The sequence below is a fragment of the Anser anser genome, assembly GCF_964211835.1.
Source record: "Anser anser genome assembly, chromosome: 20".
NCBI classification, from domain to species: domain Eukaryota; kingdom Metazoa; phylum Chordata; class Aves; order Anseriformes; family Anatidae; genus Anser; species Anser anser.
Genome location: NC_139741.1, coordinates 6,336,410 through 6,358,397, shown reverse-complemented (window position 1 = coordinate 6,358,397; position 21,988 = coordinate 6,336,410). Strand labels below are relative to the sequence as shown.

At 50.1% G+C, this 21,988-nt stretch overlaps 2 protein-coding genes and 1 long non-coding RNA gene across 5 annotated transcripts; 1 reads left to right on the top strand and 2 right to left on the bottom strand.

Annotated features, from left to right (window-relative positions):
- Nucleotides 1-70: 70 nt before the first annotated feature.
- LOC310884608 (argininosuccinate lyase) lies at nt 71-8,843 on the bottom strand. Of its 2 annotated transcripts, none has more exons than XM_083806602.1 (17): nt 8,726-8,843; nt 8,572-8,634; nt 6,415-6,609; nt 5,377-5,460; nt 5,015-5,071; nt 4,353-4,450; nt 3,986-4,063; nt 3,651-3,728; nt 3,468-3,520; nt 3,171-3,233; nt 2,934-3,048; nt 2,144-2,228; nt 1,900-1,959; nt 1,544-1,627; nt 1,173-1,253; nt 816-922; nt 71-313 (listed from the first exon to the last, which is right to left on the bottom strand). In XM_083806602.1, the coding sequence occupies exons 2-17, from the start codon at nt 8,581-8,583 to the stop codon at nt 163-165; spliced, it is 1,401 nt and encodes a 466-aa protein (XP_083662728.1). In that variant the 5' UTR covers nt 8,584-8,634; nt 8,726-8,843; the 3' UTR covers nt 71-162. The 2 variants fall into 2 exon arrangements, with proteins under 2 accessions (XP_083662728.1, XP_083662729.1); XM_083806603.1 differs by having other exon boundaries at nt 8,566-8,634; nt 8,726-8,825.
- Nucleotides 5,038-17,685, top strand: LOC310884619. 2 transcript variants are annotated; one of them, XR_014574308.1, is made up of 5 exons: nt 5,038-5,177; nt 7,815-7,873; nt 11,629-11,728; nt 15,109-15,222; nt 17,556-17,685. It is a non-coding gene; the product is annotated as an uncharacterized lncRNA (long non-coding RNA). The 2 variants fall into 2 exon arrangements; XR_014574309.1 differs by having other exon boundaries at nt 17,529-17,661.
- LOC310884607 (argininosuccinate lyase) lies at nt 13,356-21,255 on the bottom strand. The gene is made up of 17 exons (XM_083806601.1): nt 21,118-21,255; nt 20,959-21,021; nt 19,459-19,653; nt 18,396-18,479; nt 18,019-18,075; nt 17,660-17,757; nt 17,295-17,372; nt 16,958-17,035; nt 16,770-16,822; nt 16,336-16,398; nt 16,014-16,128; nt 15,351-15,435; nt 15,103-15,162; nt 14,748-14,831; nt 14,375-14,455; nt 13,897-14,003; nt 13,356-13,616 (listed from the first exon to the last, which is right to left on the bottom strand). The coding sequence occupies exons 1-17, from the start codon at nt 21,238-21,240 to the stop codon at nt 13,466-13,468; spliced, it is 1,575 nt and encodes a 524-aa protein (XP_083662727.1). The 5' UTR covers nt 21,241-21,255; the 3' UTR covers nt 13,356-13,465.
- Between the last annotated feature and the right edge of the window lie 733 nt (nt 21,256-21,988).

Sequence of the window (21,988 nt, the reverse complement as noted above, 5' to 3'; positions counted from 1 at the left end):
CCAAGCCTCAGAAGGGCAGAGGAAACCCAGCTCAGTCTTGCCCCCTTAGAAGCAAAACACAAGACAGGAGTTTCAGTGAACTACAATACACCACAGTGTTTATTAACTCTGCATTAGTGTGATAAGCAAAACACTACATCCATGGGAAATGTCCCCAACACTCTAAGCTTGTTCCTTCTGCTTCTTCATCAGCTCCCTCAGATGCTCGATCTGGGTAGTCACGCTGCTCTTGGCGGTACCGCCCATGGCAGTGTACTGCTCCACACTGTTGACAAAGTTGAAGACCTGGGAGACATCGCTGCTGAACTGGGGGCTGGGGAGGCAAAGAGAAGAGGTGTCAGTGCAGGGTGATGGGTGCTGGTTGCTGGCTTTACATGCTCAGTGCCTGCAGAGAGGATGAGAGGGGAGGCTGAGCCTTATTGCAAGGGGAAAAGCCTCTGGCTGCTCTGCCTCTGCTCTTGTAGTGTTGGACAGGAGCAGCTCGTGGTAGACCAGAGTCAGCTCCAAGGGGAGAGTGAAGAGGCTGGGAGCCACTCCTCTGGAGTGCTGGTGCCTGCAGGTCAAGGCATTAGCTGCTTCCAGGCCCTCCCAGGACCTGCTGCCCATGTCCTGCTCAAGTTCAATTGTAATACTGTTGTCCCCTTTCAGTTATTACAGGCTTGGCAGTAGCAGCACTGATATTGAGGCTGGGAAGATTTTTGGGGTGCTGTCAGGCCTGGCCTGTTTGGGGAAGGGCATCATAAGAAAGCCTGTACAAAGCCAGGCTGATACCTGCCTTCTGAGGGGAGATGTGGCAAAGTGATAGTGATACAAACCTGATGCTCTTCAGGTCCTCCAGGCTGAGTTTATTGATGGTGATGCCTTTGGTCTCGGCAAGGTGGACGGCCTTCCCCGAAGCAGTGTGGGCTTGTCTGAATGGCACCTGTAATAAAAGTAAAGTCCAAAGTCAAGTGACCAGGCAACTGGGCTGCAGACTCAGGCAAGAAAGAATGTGCTCTCATTTTGCTTTGTTGGTTTGATTTTTACTTAAAACAATGCAACATAAAGCTCTGTTTTTTGACCCACACTGATCATCACCTGGGGACAGAACAGAAGGCCTCATCTCAGGCCCTCACTGAGCAGTATTCTCCATCTAAAGAAGTCACAGCTCCAGCTCTCCCTCCTGTACTTACTCCTTTGCGAACCAAGTAGAGAGCCAGGTCAGTAGACAGCATCTCAGGGGTCAGAGCCTTCTCCATGTTCTCCTTGCTGATCTGTAGAGAGGAAGATAAGAGGGAGGCATGATCATCCGCTCCTCCTTGGGGAGGCATTAGTGGTCACACTGAGGGGACTTCATTGCCGAGGGACCAGGCTCTCCAAGGACCTTTTCTGCAAGCTAACCCCCAGATCTAAGTGTACCTGAGCTGCTGCTGTGGTGGGGGCATAACGAGCTGTATGAATGGGTAAGAGGCTTCATCTTAGGAAGAGTGTAGAGCTCCTGTGGCTGTGCTATGCACAGAACGTTTCCCCAACCACATGCAATAGTGAGAGGCTGAAGCCTTACCTGGAGGGTAGAGATCACCCCAGTGGCAACCTGGAGCACAGCAGTCAGGGTGTCCACAACATCAAAGACAGCCTCCTTGTCCTCCTGCATGAGGACACAGATACACATCACCGTTAGATGGCCTGATGGAGCCCAACAACATGGGCAGCCCAGCCAGCAGAGGAGGCAGCATGTCATCCCAGGGGCTCCCGCTGGGGTAGGGTGTGACCTGCAGCATGCAGTGCCTCAGCCCTTTTTTTTATCATCCTGCACACAACCAGGGAAATGCAGGAAAATGCAGTGCAAGAGCCTGCTCCCGAGCCGAAGAGAACTGTGCCGGTTCAGAGAAACAGACTGAAGCCCAATGTCCGTTTTACCTGCAGGTCCTTGTTGTAGGTGCTTGGAAGTCCTTTGAGAACCATGAGAATTGAAGCCAACTGCAGAGAGAAACATGCAAGGCAGTTAACTACCAGAAGAGGAACACACTGCCCCAGCAGGTCCGAACCCACACTGGGCACAATTTTTTTTTTTATTTTTTAAAAACACAGAGGCATGAAGGAAGATGCTTCAGCCCCAAAATGAGCAGCTTCCCTATCCTTCTTCTTTCTTAAGCACACTTACCCGTCCAAACACACGTCCAGCCTTGCTGCGGATCAGTTCCAGGCTATCAGGGTTCTTCTTCTGAGGCATCAGGCTGCTGCCAGTGCTGAAAGAAAGACGTTTGCAGTGTAACGGGGAGCAAGGCCCCAATCCCTGCAGACTAAGACAGGTCATGCAGCATGCTGGCCCGGCCCTTTGGAAGCCATGTGAGTGCCACCCCCTTGACCGGCCACCAGTCTCGGTGTAGGAAAGCAGTGAAGCAAGTGCTTGGAGTTTGTGATGTGTGCCAAAGCAGAGCCTTTGATTTTGCAGTCTTGTCTGGAGCTACCGCCCAGTGCTGCCTCTCAGAGAGGAGAGAAATCAGAGGCTACTTGGCAGGCCCTCCAGAGTAAAGAGTGTTTCTGTGGCCTTGGGGAGGCAGGGCTGTGGCTGTGCCACCCTGAGAGACAGGAAGTCTGTTAGGATTGCAAGCTGTGCCTGTTCAGGGAAGGGCTTGGGCAGGAATTCCCAGCAGAGGAGGAAGTTCTGTGCCTGCACTTTTACAGCCCAGGCCTGCCAGCTCTCACTGGGGAGGAGCATCCGCTGAAAACAGACACAGTTGAGTTACCAGAGTCAGAAATCAGTGATCCTTAATGAGGAATGCTCTCTCTTAGCCTGCCTTTCTGCCAGCCTTTCTGTGCTCTGCGGAGTTGATTTGTGTGTCAGCCTTGTATAGGAGTGAGCCCCCCAGCTCTGTCTCAGTCTCTCAGGTTTGGAGAAGGGAGGAGGAGAGGCTGAGGGAAGGGCTGGCTGCCCAGGGACCAGCACCTACCTGTAGGCATCAGAGAGGGTCAGAAAGCCGAACTCGCTGGTGCTGTAGATGATGAGATCTTCAGCCATCTTGCTAAGGTGGATCATCAGCAGGGTGGCAAACGAGAGGAATTCCACTGCAGAAAAAGCAGGAGGTCAGTTAGAGATTTCAGTCCCCTTGTTGATGGGGTTAACTGGGAAGGCCTCCAGAGCCTGTTACTAATATGGCAGAGGTAAGAAGCGATGGAGTCGTGCTTACCCACAAAGTCTCTCTCACTAATGGCATCCATGCTGTTCAGGCTGATGGAAGCAAAGTCCAGTTCTGTAAGGAAAGTGGTGGACAGAGCAGTCAGGGTTGGCACGACTGAAGCTTGAAGGCAGCAGGTTGCCCCAGCCTGCAGGTGACTGTGAGCCCTTGAGTAGCCCCAGGAACACCAACATGCTGAAGTTTTATGCTGCACAGGGCCTTTACTTTTAGGCCTGTCCCTGTACATCTATCCCTCCCTCCCAGAGGCTTCAAGTAGAGCTATGCCACCCTGTCATAGGCAGACATTACCGCTACGCAGCATCTCTCTGTCAATGTCCAGGGGGTTGCCAGCCAGAGCACCGCTGCCAGGGAGGAAAGAAACAGAAGTCACATATAGCCTGTGAACTCCAACCAAAGTTGCAGGGAAGAGAACTCTCAAGATGTCAGAGAGCTAAGTGATGCCCAGGGATTACACAGAAAGTCAGTTGTTACCTTCCCAGGGGCAGGACGTTGATCCTCCTCTTCACCTCTCCCAGGCGCTCAGAGTCACGGGTCAGTGCAACAGCATGGCTACGAAGGGACATGAGAGAGAAAGCATCTGAAGTCAGAAACTGTCCCATGAGCTGAGAAGTAACTGTGGCTAGATGGTTGGGGAATGCTGAGAGTTGGCCTCCAGAGCCAAGTGGGACTGAACATGGGGACGTCTTGGGGCAGGCTGCAGGGTTTCAGCTCTGTGCCACCAGAGGATGGTGGGCTGCTGGGCTGCTGCTGAGCAGGGCCCCAAGGATGCTGAAGGCTCCCTGGAGCCAAGTGTGAAAGGTGGTTACCTGAGCAAGAACTGGCTCCATCTGATGGGCTGAGCTTTCTGCAGGTGGGTGTAGCCAGGCAAGATAACATCAATTTCTCTGCATGTGAAAGGAGAGAAAGAGGTGAGCAGCCCCTGTCAGTGTAAAGGCAGCGTACATCAGGCTATATCCCCAGCATACATTAGGCAAAGAAGAATGTCTCTATGAATTGAACTGTGGAGAAAGAGGTGCCGTTGTCTTTTCCTGTGCTATCCCAGACTGCCTGGCTGTAACTTCCCCTGCAGAAGACCTTGCTACTGCACCTGGTTGGTCTTGCAGTCAAAGAACCAGCCTAGAAGTCTCCCTTCCCAGCAAGGCTGAGGCCACACTGACTGGGGAAAGGACTTACATGGCAGCGCGTTCCACCAGGGTCTTAATGAGCTGCAGCAGGTGAGTGGAGATGACAGAGAGGGAATTCTTCATGAACAGCTTCAAGTCAGTCACAACCTGGACAACATTGGCCATGGTCAGATGAAGGAGAATGTGACATACTTAGTGACCAAATACAGTTCAGCAGAAAGCATTGGCAGGTTTCTCTCTTCATTGGTCCATATGATAGATAAGGACATGTAACCAGAATACTTCCCTGGTCTGTGCTCTGTGAAAGTTGCTGTATCTTTCTTTCCAGTAACAGAACCAAAGACCAGTATTTTCAGTGGACTTCTAAGGTATTGTCTGCTTTGGATAACATAATCCCCAATTTACACAAGTGTCATCAGCAAAAGTCCTAATCCCAAAAGATGCAAAGCACCCAGCCAGTAAAGTCATGGATTCGATGGGCTTTCAAAAGGATGTCAGTGGAAGTTCGTGGCCTTATACCACTGAGCAGCCATCCTGCACAACCTACTCCCCTGTGCAGATGAGTCACTGCAGCAGCACTACTTTAAAGCCCTAGGGAATACGTGCTGGAGAGAGTAAGGGCATGTGAAAGATGGCAGAAAGTTTTGACAAGGAACTGATGGGGGAGGAGGGGTAGTAGTGAAGGAGAAAAACAAGTGGCTCTATATATACCTGATCATTCCTGCTTCTTCCAGTGTGCAGCTTTCCAGCGATATCACCAATCAGCTCCTGAGGACAAGAGGAAGACTTCCATCACTGTCTGTATTATAAGCAGGAGACTCCCCACAAGAGCAGACCTCCTCCCAGCCTGGAAGGGACTCAGCTCTAGGATTCTGTAAGTAGCTCTTTGGGGAAGGGCAACTCTGGGTTCTGTGCTTGTACAGGGCCTCTTCCACAAAAGGGGTCTTGGACACTCTTGACTACAGAGTCAGTACCAGAGTTGCTGAGGACTGTAATAGTGGGACAGAGGCACATGCACTTAGTGTCAGGCAGATCAGGCTAGAGAGGGACAGGAAGAAGTTAGAGGACCAAACCTTCAGTCTGCGTTCATTGGCAGTGTGGATATCCTCATCGCTTTGTTTCACCACAAAGACTCCCTTAGACCATTCCTCAGAGATCTACAAACAGCAGAAACACAAGTCAGCCCCTACTGTTCCCTGCTGTTGTGGGGGGGCTGTAGGTGTCCCCAGCAAATACCATCTTCTGCTGTCCTAATGGAAGTCTCACAAGTCCAGCATTGCCGTTCTTTCCCCATATTCTATATTGCACATGGTGGGATTCATGTTTTACAACCTTGCTGATCCTGCAATGTTCTGTCCATAGGAGGACTTAAGCAGAGCAAAGAGAAAGCGAGCTGAAATGTCCGTCGTTGCTGTAGCATTGTCCACAAAGATTTTCCTATACAAACATTGTATAGACTCCCCATTGTCCATGGCGGGTGAGCAACAACAATGGATATTTCAAAAAAAGCGCTTAGCTGCTCACTTCTCTTCACCCCTATACAATGCTATGCATTGCCTTCTACTAACTCAGGCGGCCAGACACAAAAGGATCCCAAGCGCTAGCGGAAAAAGAATATTCCTAATTCACGCTGAAACAATTCCTCGGGAATGTTCAGTTTGAAGAGGATGGGGGCCAGGTCACACTGAGCACATCTCACCGAGGCACCAGCCTTCCATAATGAGCACTCACAGTGCGCTCATCGGGGCTGCAGGCTCTCATTCCTGAATTTTCAACTGGTTCACCTCCTACTGCCTGGCTTTGGTGCCTTTAGCTAGATGGAATCTGAGCGTCCATCCCCTGCCCAGAGCGTCTCTCAGAGTACCAAGAGTACAGAGGGCAATACACATGGGCCTCTCTGGTTCTCCCTGATTTAGGGCAGCATTCCCTTTCAGGAAGGCACTTCTGCACAGGCCTGGTGCTAAGGAATAGAACATGAGGGTAGAGAAAGTTGGTTTTAGAGCAGCAGCTGAGGGAGCTGCTGTCTGATAAGGAGCTATTTGTTGTAGTACTGTTGTGGGGATTGGATGTAGGCCTGAGGACACGTGACAGCTTATGAAGGAAATAAATACCTTTTCCAGGCCACTCAGGATCTTCTCCAGCTCAGTTTTAGTTAGGATCCCAGCCTTCTCCAGGGCTTTGGCATAAGCCATGCTCCCCTGGATATCAACTTCAGACAGCCTCTGGTCATAGCCAATGGAAGCGTTGAGCATCTCCATGATGGGATCTGTGCTTCCACTGAATCTTCCTCCCCAAAGTTTATCTCCCTGTGAAAGAGGAAGAGGCAAATTAAAAAGGCATAATAACTTCTATTAAAGTTCTAAGGACAATGTAGTGTCCATTGAGCTCATTATCCAACATAGAGAGCAAGCTCAGCTATGTTCTTTCAGTGCAGTAGCACTGACCAGAAGAACCCCTGGACTTTATGACCTGTGACAGTTATTTGAAGAGGTGGAGAGCAAATTACTGTTGCTAGCCCTTGAGCTGTCAGGTCAGGCTCAGGAGTCCTCCAAGATACTTTACCCCTGCAGGACTCCGTAAGGAGTTTGGCTTGGCCCTGAAAACAAATATCAGGGCATATGGTGCAAGAGCAGCATGTATCTAGCTTTTAAGGCTGCTTCTTGTCACTGACTACCTGATAGCCTAATAGCAGGGAAAAAAAATAAGCAGTCATAGGGAATATGGTGAAAGCTAGTATCCTCTATTATTTGGAATAAGTCCATTGTTGTGCAAAGAAGGAGATTTTTCTGTTTGACAAATAGCTATGGGCCAGCACAAGCTGCATTATCAAGAGTCTGAAGTTACAGTGTAAGCATCTCCTGAGTCCATGATGTGCTTACAAGTTTTGGCATAAAGTTAGCATAGAATCAGCTACGGTACTGACTCTAGAATGGAGTCTGGGTACCTTTTGGCAACAGGAACATTCAGAAAAATAAGTCAACACATAGATGGTTTTAGAATACATAGGAAAAGTTGTTTGTTTTTTTTTTTTCTTCCCAAATCAAGATTAATTTACTACCCAATTCCTGGCATGCATCACAGCATGGTTTGTGTAAAGCTTTTTCACCAGTGTTTCAGCAACTGAATGGATTCACTAGCTAAGAACCATCAGATTTTTGTTTATCTGGTTAGGACACGTAAAGCCCTAACTCTGGTAAACTTGCAGGGAAATAGATAGGGATGTTACTTGTGCAGAAACCTTTAAACTCATTCAAAATTTCAAAAGCATCTCCAATTTCTTCTTTGTGCCTGCTGATGCTGGAGAGAACATTTAATGGAAGGCCCTAAATATAGATGATTGCTAATCTACTTGATTTTTAAGCACCCCATCAATCTCTTCTCATGCTGTACATTATAACTACCATGGACAGCAAAAAGCTGGCTGGGACAGTTGCAAACTAATCTGTGCTGGGGTTTTATCAGTCAGCCAAAGCACTGCTGAGTAACCTTAGAAACTTTTTTCCCCCCCTAGAGACTGTCTCCACATCTCAGCAACGTGCCTGAGAGGACAGCAGGCAGAAGCCTACAGAGGTAAGTGTTGCACATGTTTTTTCATATCTTTGCAGCAGCTTTGTCAGCAAGCTGAGGGGAGGGAGAAAAAAAAACAGAATTCAAGAAGTGTTAAAGGTCCTCCATGTGGATCCAGTGCTTACAGGAGTATGGCATAGGGGATACAACATTAAAAGCCAGTACCTGAGGGTAAGCACTTCAATGGGGAACTGCTGTGTCTAGGCATATCTTCAGTATTATGGGTTTCCACCAAAGTAAGAGGTGGGTCAGAAGAAACATTGCAACAGATCCATTTGCAATAGAGAAATCAAAACTGAAGGATTAATTTTAGCTAGTTATAGGGCTCTGGTGAGAGGAGGAAGTGGCTACAGCCTGACACGGATGGACACTGGTGCACAGCCAACGGCAGAGTAAGCCAGGGCTGTAATAGCTGCTCCAAAGGCAGGAAGCACAAGTCACTAAGACAACCAGTCACAGAAACCGAAAACGCAGCTTTGGTACAGAGAATTATTTACACAAGCTTTGGTAAAGTACCTGCCTAACCACAGGTCAGCAGGAACGAGCTGCGTGGGCTGTCGTGACCTGTCCTAGGTAGAGGGAAGAGCCCGAAGGAAATGGCAGGCTGCGCTGCCAGAGACTCTGATTTTAGCAAAGCAGAGCTCGCGTCAGACAGAGCACCCCGAGAGCCCCCCGAAGTTAAAAGCAAAGCTCACCCTCACCTCGGATGCCATTTCAGACGACGTTTTGCTCGCGTGTGCGGCGATCCCGGCACCTGGTGCAACCTGCGGGACAGCGAGGCGAGGCTCAGCTCTGCTCCAGCCCCGCGGTGGGACAGGACCCCGGGACCCCCGCTGCCCACCCGGCCCCGCTCACCGTGTCCGAAGCGCAGCCCCGGTGGCTCCGTGCTCCCCGTCCCTGCCGCCCCGCTTTTACCCTCCTCGGAGCCGGGCTGGGGCGGCTTGTCCCGCCCTGTCGGGGCGGGGTGGCCCCATGGCCGGCCCCCCCCCCCCCCCCCCCCCGCCGCCCCCTCCCCTGGAACCACCCCGCAGCACCGGCGTGTTTCTGCTTTGCCTTCCCCAGGCTGCTGCCACGGCATTTTTTTCCTTGTCTGTGCACTCAGAGGTGTTTGGGGGAGCGCAGGAAGCACATCCCCTGGTCCCCTTTGGGGTTGTTCTTCCCTTTAGGCAACCCTGTTGTCACAGGACCGTAGGAAAATTCAGGTAGGAAGGGACTTAGTCCAGCCGTCTTTTCTATGCTCTTTTCTCAGTACTACCATTCATCCCCTTTCCGAGTTAAAGAGCAAGTCTAGGGCGCAGTGGGATTGCAGGCTTAGGGTGTGCTGATTTCTGTAGCAGAGGGGACACAGACGGGGTGCCTTGGCTTGGCACCAGGCTTGGCTGCCCCTGGCTTCCCAGCCCAAAGGAACCCACCTTTAGCAGCTGGGTGTCCGGAGTGCTGCCTTCAGCATCAGTCCAGAACAAGGCTCAAACTCTCCATCTGGATTTGTACCCAACTCTTAATTCACTGCTTCTCCAACACTTCCCCTCATGATCATTATTTTTTTTAGGGAGATGACCCCATTCCCTTTAGGACTAGCGGACCTGCAGACACACAGCATCACGCTGCCTACACTGGGAAAACATCTTGGAACCATTTTCTTGCCAGGTTCCTTCCTCCCTCTTGTGAAGTCCCTCGTGTTCAATGATTCTCACCTTGATGATCATTTATGAGTGTCTTTGTCTTTATGATGGGCTTTGGCAGGAGGTTGCTGGGAAGCTGGCAAAATGGTAAGCACTACACTTACATCCAGATGGAGCAGATACAGGGAAAGGCTTTACCTCTTGGTGTCTGTGATACGGGCTCAAGATTGGCTATGTGGAACGCTCACAACCTATGCAAAGATCGTACCTCCTCCTGTCTGAAGACACAGTACAGGAGTTGCCCAAAGGGACAAAGGGTAGGAGGAAGATGCCCAAGGCACTACAGTCAGGAGGGCTTAGAGTGCACCCAGCTGGTCCAGGCACCTCTCCCCGGGACACCTCATTTTTGACCCACAGAGCTAGAAAAGGGAAGATGGAATCTCTATGGCACTTCTAGAGTTCTCCAGTATCTACTTTTCTAGATGAGTTTTTATGTCATTAAGCACCCTGTGTATGTGTGATATGTGAGCTTTGATTTTTAAATATTACCCGTATTTAAACAGTTACATGGTTAAATATAAGAGTGAAAGCTCCGGTTTCTGTTCTACTACTTCCAGGCCTCTTTGTAATTTTTTCCACTTATCTGTACATGCATCCCTCTGTAACATGAGGTATAGAACTAGTTGAAGAATCCGAATGAAATTAGTTTGTGTTGCCGCTGGTGAAGAAGGGGGCTGGATGGACACATTTGGGTGTTGCTGTCTCAAATTCATCCATGGTGCCTGCAGGGGACGTTGCAGGCACACAAATGCCTCCGTTCTCGCTACCCTTTTGTTACAGCAGAGAAGTTGTTTCTTCAATTGAAAGCTAGGGGGCAGAACGACCAGGGATAACAGCGTGTTTAGGAGAGAAAATATTCACTGGGACTTTTTCAGTGTGTGAAAGTAGGTTAGAGATCTTTTTGTTGTGGCGACCCAGTGAAGGGTCATTACACTACTCTGTGTAATGTTTCAAGTGCCCCTATGTAGGTATTTTATCTGCTTGGGTGCCAGATCAGAGTTACATAGCCATCTGCTGAGACTTTCAGTAGTTTTCATGAGCAGCCTGCGTGTCAGACTGTACGTCTAAAAGGACAGTGTGTGAATTCATAGAATAGAATAGAATCATAGAATAGAATCATGAAGGTTGGGAAAGCCCTCCAAGATCATCTGGTCCAACCATCCCCTTACTACCAATGTCACCCACCAAACCATGTCCCTAAGCACCACGTCCAACCTTTCCTTGAACACCCCCAGGGACGGTGACTCCACCACCTCCCCAGGCAACCCATCCCAATGCCTGACCGCTCTCTCTGAGAAGAAATGTCTCCTCATTTCCAACCTGAACCTCCCCTGGCACAACTTGAGGCCATTCCCTCTGGTCCTATCACTGGTTATCTGTGAGAACAGGCCAACCCCCAGCTCCCCACACCTTCCCTTCAGGGAGTTGTAGAGAGCAATAAGAGCAATGCTCTCTCCTGAGCCTCCTCTCCTCCAGACCAAACAACCCCAGTTTCCCCAGCCGTTCCTCAAAGGACTTGTGTTCCAGGCCCTTCACCAGCTTCATAGCCCTTCTCTGGACACATTCCAGGGCCTCGATGTCCTTCTTGTAGCGAGGGGCCCAAATTGAACACAGCACTCGAGGTGTGGCCTCACCAGAGCAGAGTACAGGGGGACGATCACCTGTCTGGTCCTGCTGGCTAGGCAATTCCTGATACAAGCCAGGATTCTTGGTGTAAGTGCCTTCCTGTCATCTGTGATGGAGCAGGAGTTTAAGCCCAAGTTACTCCTAAGTAGTGTCCAAGACACTGATCCTTCTGTCTGCACAGAACTTCTGTAATAAGGGACAGGATTTTAAAAACCCAGATCACAATGAGTCATAGTAGGGCGATAGTGAAAGTCTGAAGATATTCTGGGTCACAGTCTCCTGTAATGTCTATGGAGCTCCAGAGACCTTCACAGTTCTCTCCCAGTCTAAGTTATTCCATAATTTTTAAGAAAAGGGTGGATGGGTGGGAAGTACCAGTGACTATGACCTACTCTTTTAAGTAGGAGACCGAGATGTAATAATCTGCTAAGACCTCTGTTTTGCTTTCAGTTTGGCAGGTCCCTGTGTCACTCAGCACCAGCTATGAGGAGCAACGCCAGACACTCGCTGATGGAAGCAAGAAGAAATCTATTTGGCTGAGGCTCTTAAGGTACAGAGCAATAGCTAGAAGATACAGTCAGGGAAAGAGAAACTAGTGGCACAAATAGAGAAAGTTTATGGGAGGGAATAAAAGAGCTGTGAGCTGGAAACAGGGAGCTAATCCTTCTGACTCCATTGGTGCTGGATATTGGTGTCACCTCTCCCTCTTTTGCACCTTCCCTCTATTGGCAAAGTTGCATACATGATTTCCTACCTCATCTAGCCTATCTAGAGAGTGAGACACAAGTGGCAAAATAGAAATAGAGCAGGAAGTAACAGGGAAAACACAAAGGAGGTTTATGGAGCAGTGATTAAAATGTGGTGTTCTTTAAATGCCAGGATCAGATCAGGTATAGGGCCAGAGTAGGGGGAGACTGGGGGTGGAAGGAAGTGTTGAAGAAAGGGGAGTTTCTGTTGTTGGTGCTTTTCCTCCATATTTAAAGCACTAATGCCACAAAGGTAGGATGAAAGCACATTGTATCTCCTGGGGTACTTCATTAATGGCAGGAGATTTAGCTCACGGCACTTTGCACTGTCCAGTCTATGCTAGAGCCCTTAACCAAAACATGGTGAGGCAATGCTTGTGTTACTCCCGTTACCTATGTATGCTCCAGAGTCTTGCAGTACTCTGAGTCAATAATGTGTTGCTGTATCAGCATGGAGGGCAGGGTGCTGAGCAAACCACCAGCTTTAAAATGCTGTGACAAAAAAAGAAATTGTCCATGACAACAAGCACTATTGTGCTGTGAATTCCAGGTTCAAGCTGGTTTAGTGTTTAATGAAATTTGCCCCGCCTTCCCTATAGAAACTATTATTTCTCTGCCTTTCAATCAAGTAGCAGTCATTCCAAACAGAAATCACTGCAGAACAGTAATGGGAAGTAATGTTATAAATACTTGTTCAACCAAATATTTTCCCCATAAGAATGACACAAGATTGTTGCACTTTCATTCCTAAAGTAATGTTTTTCCTGATCTTTGTTCTGATTTCATTTCAGTAAGGACAGGCAAGAAGATGGTAAATGATTTGCAAGAGTCAGCCAGCAATGCCTGCCTGTTTTCAAGCACTCTGCCCCCAGCTAGATTGGCTTGGCTTGCAGAAAGGAAAGTGCTTGGTCTGTGATGGTGCAGGCCCTGTGCTTCAGTGTAAACCAGAGCTAAAGGTGGTTTTGTGATGGATAGGGAAGAGCTGTGGGTTGACCTGCTGGGCATGTTCTGCCTAAGGTTAAGCATGTTGCAGTGCCAGGTGCTGAGGAGGTTTTTCCCTGCCAGGGGGCAGGCAAGCTGGCTGGCACACATAATCCTAGGAGGACGGCAGTGACAGCTGGTGATGTGGCGAGTGTTGCAGGTGCTGTACCAAGTGTCTTGCTTTGCGAACACTCCCAAGTCTCCCTGAGTAACCTAGTCTGGCACCACTGGATGGAGTCTTGTGCTGTGTGCACTTGTTCCAACCATTTGCAGGTCTCCTGATGTAGACAGACTCTCCTGCTGCTCTCTAAGTACCAGCCCCCTAGAGCACCCCATCCAAGAAGAGCTTCCCTGCTAGGGAAGAGATTCCCAGTTCTTTCACAGCAGTGGAAAGTACCCCAAGCCTCAGAAGGGCCGAGGAAGCCCAGCTCAATCTTGCCCCCTTAGAAGCAAAACGCAAGACAGGAGTTTCAGTGAACTACAATACACCACAGTGTTTATTAACTCTGCATTAGTGTGATAAGCACAATGCTGCATCCACGGGAAATCTCCCCACACTCTTAAGCTTGTTCCTTCTGCTTCTTCATCAGCTCCCTCAGCTGCTCGATCTGGGTAGTCACGCTGCTCTTGGCAGTACCGCCCATGGCAGTGTACTGTTCCACGCTGTTGACAAAGTTGAAGACCTGGGAGACATCACTGCTGAACAGGGGGCTGGGGAGGCAAAGAGAAGAGGTGTCAGTGCAGGGTGATGGGTGCTGGTTGCTGGCTTTACATGCTCAGTGCCTGCAGAGAGGATACGGGAGGGGAGGCTGAGCCTTATTGCAAGGGGAAAAGCCTCTGGCTGCTCTGCCTCTGCTCTTGTAGTGCTGGACAGGAGCAGCTTGTGGTAGACCAGAGAGCTAAGCTAATTCTTTTCATAAGAAAGCCTGTACAAGCCAGGCTGATACCTGCCATATCTCCCCTCAAAAGGCAAAGTGATAGTGATACAAACCTGATGCTCTTCAGGTCCTCCAGGGTGAGATTATTGATGGTGATGCCTTTAGTCTCAGCAAGGTGGACGGCCTTCCCCGAAGCAGTGTGGGCTTGTCTGAATGGCATCTGCAATGAAAGCAAAAACAAGCGTCAAGTGACCAGGCAACTGGGCTGCAGATTCAGGCAAGAAAGAATGTGCTCTCATTTGTGTAGACTTGTTTTTAATTATGGAAATGAAATCTGAATCCGTGTTTTCTGGGGTGTGAAGAGGGGAGGCATTAGGACGTAAAATTCCACCTGTAAATTACTATCAAGTCCACCCGGCAGCAGTTCCACTACTTGGGATACATGTAAAGAATGGGTTTCCAGCTTTCGTGTTTGTTGACCCACACTGATCATCACCTGGGGACAGAACAGAAGGCCTCATCTCAGGCCCTCACTGAGCAGCATTCTCCATCTAAAGAAGTCACAGCTCCAGCTCTCCCTCCTGTACTTACTCCTTTGCGAACCAAGTAGAGAGCCAGGTCAGTAGACAGCATCTCAGGGGTCAGAGCCTTCTCCATGTTCTCCTTGCTGATCTGTAGAGAGGAAGATAAGAGGGAGGCATGATCATCCGCTCCTCCTTGGGGAGGCATTAGTGGTCACACTGAGGGGACTTCATTGCCGAGGGACCAGGCTCTCCAAGGACCTTTTCTGCAAGCTAACCCCCAGATCTAAGTGTACCCGAGCTGCTGCTGTGGTGGGGGCATAACAAGCTGTATGAATGGGTAAGAGGTTTCTTCTTAGGACGAGTGTAGAGCTCCTGTGGCTGTGCTATGCACAGAATGTGTCCCCCCAACCACATGCAATAGTGAGAGGCTGAAGCCTTACCTGGAGAGTAGAGATCACCCCAGTGGCAACCTGGAGCACAGCAGTCAGGGTGTCCACAACATCAAAGACAGCCTCCTTGTCCTCCTGCATGAGGACACAGATACACATCACCGTTAGATGGCCTGATGGAGCCCAACAACATGGGCAGCCCGGCCAGCAGAGGAGGCAGCATGTCATCCCAGGGGCTCCCACTGGGGTGGGGTGTGACCTGCAGCATGCAGTGCCTCAGCCCTTTTTTCATCATCCTGCACACAACCAGGGAAATGCAGGAAAATGCAGTGCAAGAGCCTGCTCCCGAGCCAAAGAGAACTGTGCTGGTTCAGAGAAACAGACTGAAGCCCAATGTCCGTTTTACCTGCAGGTCCTTGTTGTAGGTGCTTGGAAGTCCTTTGAGAACCATGAGAATTGAAGCCAACTGCAGAGAGAAACAGGCAAGGCAGTTAACTACCAGAAGAGGAACACACTGCCCCAGCAGGTCAGAACCCACACTGGGCACAATTCTTTTTTTTTTTAATAAAGAAAAAACACAGAGGCATGAAGGAAGATGCTTCAGCCCCAAAATGAGCAGCTTCCCTATCCTTCTTCTTTCTTAAGCACACTTACCCGTCCAAACACACGTCCAGCCTTGCTGCGGATCAGTTCCAGGCTATCAGGGTTCTTCTTCTGAGGCATCAGGCTGCTGCCAGTGCTGAAAGAAAGACGTTTGCAGTGTAACGGGGAGCAAGGCCCCAATCCCTGCAGACTAAGACAGGTCGTGCAGCTTGCTGGCCCGGCCCTTTGGAAGCCATGTGAGTGCCACCCCCTTGACTGGCCACCAGTCTCGGTGTAGGAAAGCAGTGAAGCAAGTGCTTGGAGTTTGTGATGTGTGCCAAAGCAGAGACTTTGATTTTGCAGTCTTGTCTGGAGCTACCGCCCAGTGCTGCCTCTCAGAGAGGAGAGAAATCAGAGGCTACTTGGCAGGCCCTCCAGAGGTGGTATCAGACAAGAGTGTTTCTGTGGCCTTGGGGAGGCAGGGCTGTGGCTGTGCCACCCTGAAAGACAGGAAGTCTGTTAGGATATTACCAGAGTCAGAAATCAGTGATCCTTAATGAAGAATGCTCTCTCTTAGCCTGCCTTTCTGCCAGCCTTTCTGTGCTCTGGGGAGTTGATTTGTGTGTCAGCCTTGTATAGGAGTGAGCCCCCCAGCTCTGTCTCAGTCTCTCAGGTTTGGAGAAGGGAGGAGGAGAGGCTGAGGGAAGGGCTGGCTGCCCAGGGACCAGCACCTACCTGAAGGCATCAGAGAGGGTCAGAAAGCCGAACTCGCTGGTGCTGTAGATGATGAGATCTTCAGCCATCTTGCTAAGGTGGATCATCAGCAGGGTGGCAACAGAGAGGAATTCCACTGCAGAAAAGGCAGGAGGTCAGGAGGTGAATAGGGCATTGGTTTGCTGACAACCCAGGGAGCCCTGACTGAAGCTTAGGCCCAAGTTTCTCTACAGTTATTTCCCAGTGAGGGATTTCAGTCCCCTTGTTGATGGGGTTAACTGGGAGGGCCTCTAAAGCCTGCTTCTAAGATGGTCGAGGGAAGAAGCAATGGAGTTGTGCTTACCCACAAAGTCTCTCTCACTAATGGCATCCATGCTGTTCAGGCTGATTGAAGCAAAGTCCAGTTCTGTAAGGAAAGTGGTGGACAGAGCAGTCAGGGTTGGCACGACTGAAGCTTGAAGGCAGCAAGTTACCCCAGCCTGCAGGTGACTGTGAGCCCTTGACTAATGCCAGGAACATAAACATGCTGAAGTTTTATGCTGCACAGGGCCTTCACTATCAGGCCTAGGCGACTATTATGCAACAGTGTCGGTTGTTCCTGCTCCCACCTCACAGACATGGTCTGTATCTTTGCAGTAAAAAAGCTTATATGAATCATTTGCTCTTGGTCCAATGTTACAGCACAGGATAGTGCTTTAAGGCGCCACCTGGCATTGCTTCCCTCCCTCCCAGACACTTCAAGTAGAGCCATGCCACCCCGTCGTAGGCAGACATTACCGCTACGCAGCATCTCTCTGTCAATGTCCAGGGGGTTGCCAGCCAGAGCACCGCTGCCAGGGAAGAGAGAAACATAAGTCAGACATAACTTTCTGTGAACTCCAACCAAAACTGTGCAGGCAACATAACTCCCAAGATGTTGGAGAGCCAAGTGATGCCCAGGGATTACACAGAAAGTCAGCAGTTACCTTCCCAGGGGCAGGACGTTGATCCTCCTCTTCACCTCTCCCAGGCGCTCAGAGTCACGGGTCAGTGCAACAGCATGGCTACGAAGGGACATGAGAGAGGAAAAAGCATCTGAGTCAGAAACTGTCCCATGAGCTGAGAAATAATTGTGGCTAGATGGTTGGGGAATGCTGAGAGTTGGCCTCCAGAGCCAAGTGGGACTGAACATGGGGACGTCTTGGGGCAGGCTGCAGGGTTTCAGCTCTGTGCCACCAGAGGATGGTGGGCTGCTGGGCTGCTGCTGAGCAGGGCCCCAAGGATGCCGAAGGCTCCCTGGAGCCGAGTGTGAAAGGTGGTTACCTGAGCAAGAACTGGCTCCATCTGATGGGCTGAGCTTTCTGCAGGTGGGTGTAGCCAGGCAAGATAACATCAATTTCTCTGCATGTGAAAGGAGAGAAAGAGGTGAGCAGCCCCTGTCAGTGTAAGGGCAGCATACATCAGGCTATATCCCCAGCATACATTAGGCAAAGAAGAATGTCTCTGAAGCAAACTCTGGAGAAAGAGGTGCCGTTGTCTTTTCCTGTGCTATCCCAGACTGCCTGGCTGTAACTTCCCCTGCAGAAGACCTTGCTGCTGCACCCGGTTGGTCTTGCAGTCAAAGAACAAGCCTAGAAGTCTCCCTTCCCAGCAAGGCTGAGGCCACACTGACTGGGGAAAGGACTTACATGGCAGCGCGTTCCACCAGGGTCTTAATGAGCTGCAGCAGGTGAGTGGAGATGACAGAGAGGGAATTCTTCATGAACAGCTTCAAGTCAGTCACAACCTGGACAAGATTGGCCATGGTCAGATGAAGGAGAATGTGACTTATATTGTGAGCTTGTCACTGTAAAATAACTCCCTCCTTTTTCTACGTGATGGGAAGACACAACTTCCTCTCATAAAATGTGTCCTTGGTCATTCTGACACGATAATGTCACTATATCATCCTATCGAGGGACAGAGCTAAAGGCTGCTCTGGTCAGAATTCTCATGAAGTGTGGAGGGGGAGCAGTAAAAGGGCAAAAACAAGTGGTTCTGTACATACCTGTTCGTTCCTGCTTCTTCCAGTGTTCAGCTTTCCAGCGATATCACCAATCAGCTCCTGAGGACAACAGGAAGACTTCTGTCAGTGTCTCTGTATTCTAAGCAGACTACCCCCAAGAACAGACCTCCTCCCAGCCTGGAAAGGACTCAGCTGTAGGGTTCTGTAAGTAGCTATAGGACCTCTTCTGGGGAAAGGCAACTTTAATGTCTATGCTGGTACAGTGCCTCATCCACAAAAGGGGTCTTGGACATGCCTGACCATGCACCTAGGGAGTCAGTACCAGAGGTGCTGAGGAATATCACAGTGGGACAGAGATACGTGTACTTATTGTCAGGCAGATCTAGCTAGAGAGGGAAGAAGAAGTTAGAGGACCAAACCTTCAGTCTGCGTTCGTTGGCAGTGTGGATATCCTCATCGCTTTGGGTCACTACAAAGACTCCCTTAGACCATTCCTCAGAGATCTACAAACAGCAGAAACACAAGTCAGCCCCTACTGTTCCCTGCTGTGGGGTGGCTGTAGGTGTCCCCAGCAAATACCATCTTCTGCCATCCTAATGGAAGTCACACAAGCTCCAGCATTGCCATTTTTTCAGGCCAAGGCTGGCTGCTTTCTCTATCCCCGTATTCTATATTGCACACGGTGGGATTCGTGTATTACACCCTTGCTGATCCTGCAATGTTCTGTCCATAGGAGGACTTAAGCAGAGCAAAGAGAAAGCGAGCTGAAATGTCCGTCGTTGCTGTAGCATTGTCCACAAAGATTTTCCTATACAAACATTGTATAGACTCCCCATTGTCCATGGCGGGTGAGCAACAACAATGGATATTTCAAAAAAAGCGCTTAGCTGCTCACTTCTCTTCACCTCTATACAATGCTATGCATTGCCTTCTACTAACTCAGGCGGCCAGACACAAAAGGATCCCAAGCGCCAGCGGAAAAAGAATATTCCTAATTCACACTGAAACAATTCCTCGGGAATGTTCAGTTTGAAGAGGATGGGGGCCAGGTCACACTGAGCACATCTCACCGAGGCACCAGCCTTCCATAATGAGCACTCACAGTGCACTCATCGGGGCTGCAGGCTCTCATTCCTGAATTTTCGACTGGTTCACCTCCTACTGCCTGGCTTTGGTGCCTTTAGCTAGATGCAATCTGAGCGTCCATACCCTGCCCAGAGCGTCTCTCAGAGTACCAAGAGTACAGAGGGCAATAAACATGGGTCTCTCTGGTTCTCCCTGATTTAGGGCAGCATTCCCTTTCAGGAAGGCACTTCTGCACAGGCCTGGTGCTAAGGAATAGAACATGAGGGTAGAGAAAGTTGGTTTTAGAGCAGCAGCTGAGGGAGCTGCTGTCTGATAAGGAGCTATTTGTTGTAGTACTGTTGTGGGGATTGGATGTAGGCCTGAGGACACGTGACAGTTTATGAAGGAAATAAATACCTTTTCCAGGCCACTCAGGATCTTCTCCAGCTCAGTTTTAGTTAGGATCCCAGCCTTCTCCAGGGCTTTGGCATAAGCCATGCTCCCCTGGATATCAACTTCAGACAGCCTCTGTTCAGTGGACATGGAAGTGCTGAGCATCTGCATGATGGGATCCGTGCTTCCGACAAACCTTCCTCCCATAAGTTTATCCCCCTGAGGGTAATGAAGTTAAAAGGCATGTTCAAATGGCTTACCGATACATTCTCCTAAGAATCATTTAATGCTCAGCCCACTCCTTATCCAAGTAAAACTGAGGCCTTGCCCAGGCATCTTTATTTTTTTTCAGTGCAGTAGCACTGACGAGAAAGGTCTCTGGACTTTAGAAGCTTTAGAAATTAATTGAAGAGGTGGAGAGCAAGTCACCATTACTAGTATTTAGCCCTTGAGCTGTCAGGTCAGGAGTCCCCCAAGATACTCTACCCTATGTCTCTGTGGAACTCTGGAAGGAGTGTGTACTGTCCTTGAAAACAAATATCAGGGCATATGGCACAAGAGCAGCACTGATCTGTCTTGTAAGGCAGCTGAAGGTCACTAACCCTCTCATAGTCTATTGAAGAGAAAAGTAAGGGAGTCAGGGTTATAGTGAATGCTAGCATCTACTGTTACTTGGAATTAAAAAAAGAAAAAAAAAAAAAAGAAGGAAGCCTTTCTTTTAGGGAGACTGTAAGTAAGTATTTGGTTGACAAAGAGCTATGGGCCAGAAGTAGCCCCATCCCTTTTGGCTTAAACTTAGCATCAGATCGGCTAAGGGTGCAGACTCTTCAGTCTTACAAATTTTAAGAAGGGGAAAAAAAAAAGCAAAAAAAAAAAAGCAGCAGCCCCAAAGCCCCCAGAGCGCCCCCAGGAGCTCAGCAATCTGTGGTGCTGGGCAGCGGGACCCCGCTACCATGGACAGCGGCGGAGGGACTCGGGGAGCCCCTGCCCCAGGTCCCTGCCGAGCTGGTGGACCTGAGAGGAGAGCAGGGGAGGGAGCCTCAGGGTTGAGCCTGGAGGCATGAGGTGTTGGGAGGCTTGTTTTTTTTTTTTCTGTTTTTTTTTTTTTTTAAAGCAGGTTTGTCAGCAGGAGAAATCGGAATTGCAAAAACAAAGTTTAGCAGCCCCTCGCTGGGAATCCAGTCCCCTGGGGTGAATGGCACCGGGGATGGGGTGCTAATAATGGCCAGTGCTGCGAGCTCAGCGCTTGGACGGGAAGAGGCATCAAGGTATATCCTCCCTACTGCGGGTTTTCACCAGAGTCAGAGGTGAGTCTTCAGAAATACTGCAGCAAACACGCTTGCTGTCCCCTTTTCTGTTTAAAACCCGGCAAAACAAAGCAGGCAGAGAGGAGCACCCAAAAACACCCTGACAGACATGGTAGGGCACACTGCTGGGGTTACCAGCCAGCGGAGCTCGCGTTTGCTAGAGCATCCCTAGAGCACCCCGAGAGCACCCCGCAGTTAAAGCAAAGCTCACCCTCACCTCGGATGCCATTTCAGACGACGTTTTGCTCGCGTGTGCGGCGATCCCGGCACCTGGTGCAACCTGCGGAACAGCGAGGCGAGGCTCAGCTCTGCTCTGTCCCAGCCCCGCGGTGGGACAGGACCCCGGGACCCCCGCTGCCCACCCGGCCCCGCTCACCGTGTCCGCAGTGGAGCTCTGGCCGGTAGCTCCGTGTGCTCCCTGTCCCTGCTGCCCCGCTTTTACATGCCTCGGAGCTGGGCTGGTGGCTCGTCCCGCCCTGTCGGGGCGGGGTGGCCCCATGGCCAGCCCCACCACGGCCCCCCCGCAGCCCCTCACCCTTCCCACCCCTCTCCTGCCCCCAAACCCTGCCGATCCAGCACATGATGAGCAAGTCAGGAGAGAGGCATCCTTGCAGGCTGCGAGGAGGAGCGTTGGGAGAGATGCCCTCGTTCATGTTGCTTGTTCGTAAAGTTTCTGGTGGAGCTTTAGGCAGCACACATGTGGCGTGCGAGTGTTTTCTGTGTGTTTTCACTGCCAGGTCAGCTCCACTCCTGGCAATATCCTTGTACTGAAGGAGTCATCTCACTCTGTCCCCCTCTACATTGGAATGAATGTGCTTGGTATGATGGGTGGATCATCGATGCTCCATCCATGTTGTCACCCCAGCAAACATGCAAGAATAAAATAGAATTGTTTAGGTTGGAAAAGACCTCTAAGATCATCAAGTCCAACCATTAAGCTAGCAAACAGATGGGAACTGGCTGCCCTTTCCAGTTTCTGTGCAGAGGAGCCTTTTTACCCCACTTAAAAGGACACTGAAGCCTTGTGGGTTTCTGCTCTCATTAACTGCATGGGGTCGTTGCATGGGGTCAGTCTTGGGAAGAAGCTCGTGTGAGACTGGGGCTGCAGGGTGTGAGGTTGTGCAGGCTGAAGTGCCAGTGCCACAGCAGTCACTGGGTCTGCAGCCCTGGCAAATAGCCCTTCTTAAATCCCTCAAACCCTAAATATCATGAATGTAAATAACTGGTTTAAAATACAGGGGAGCTTT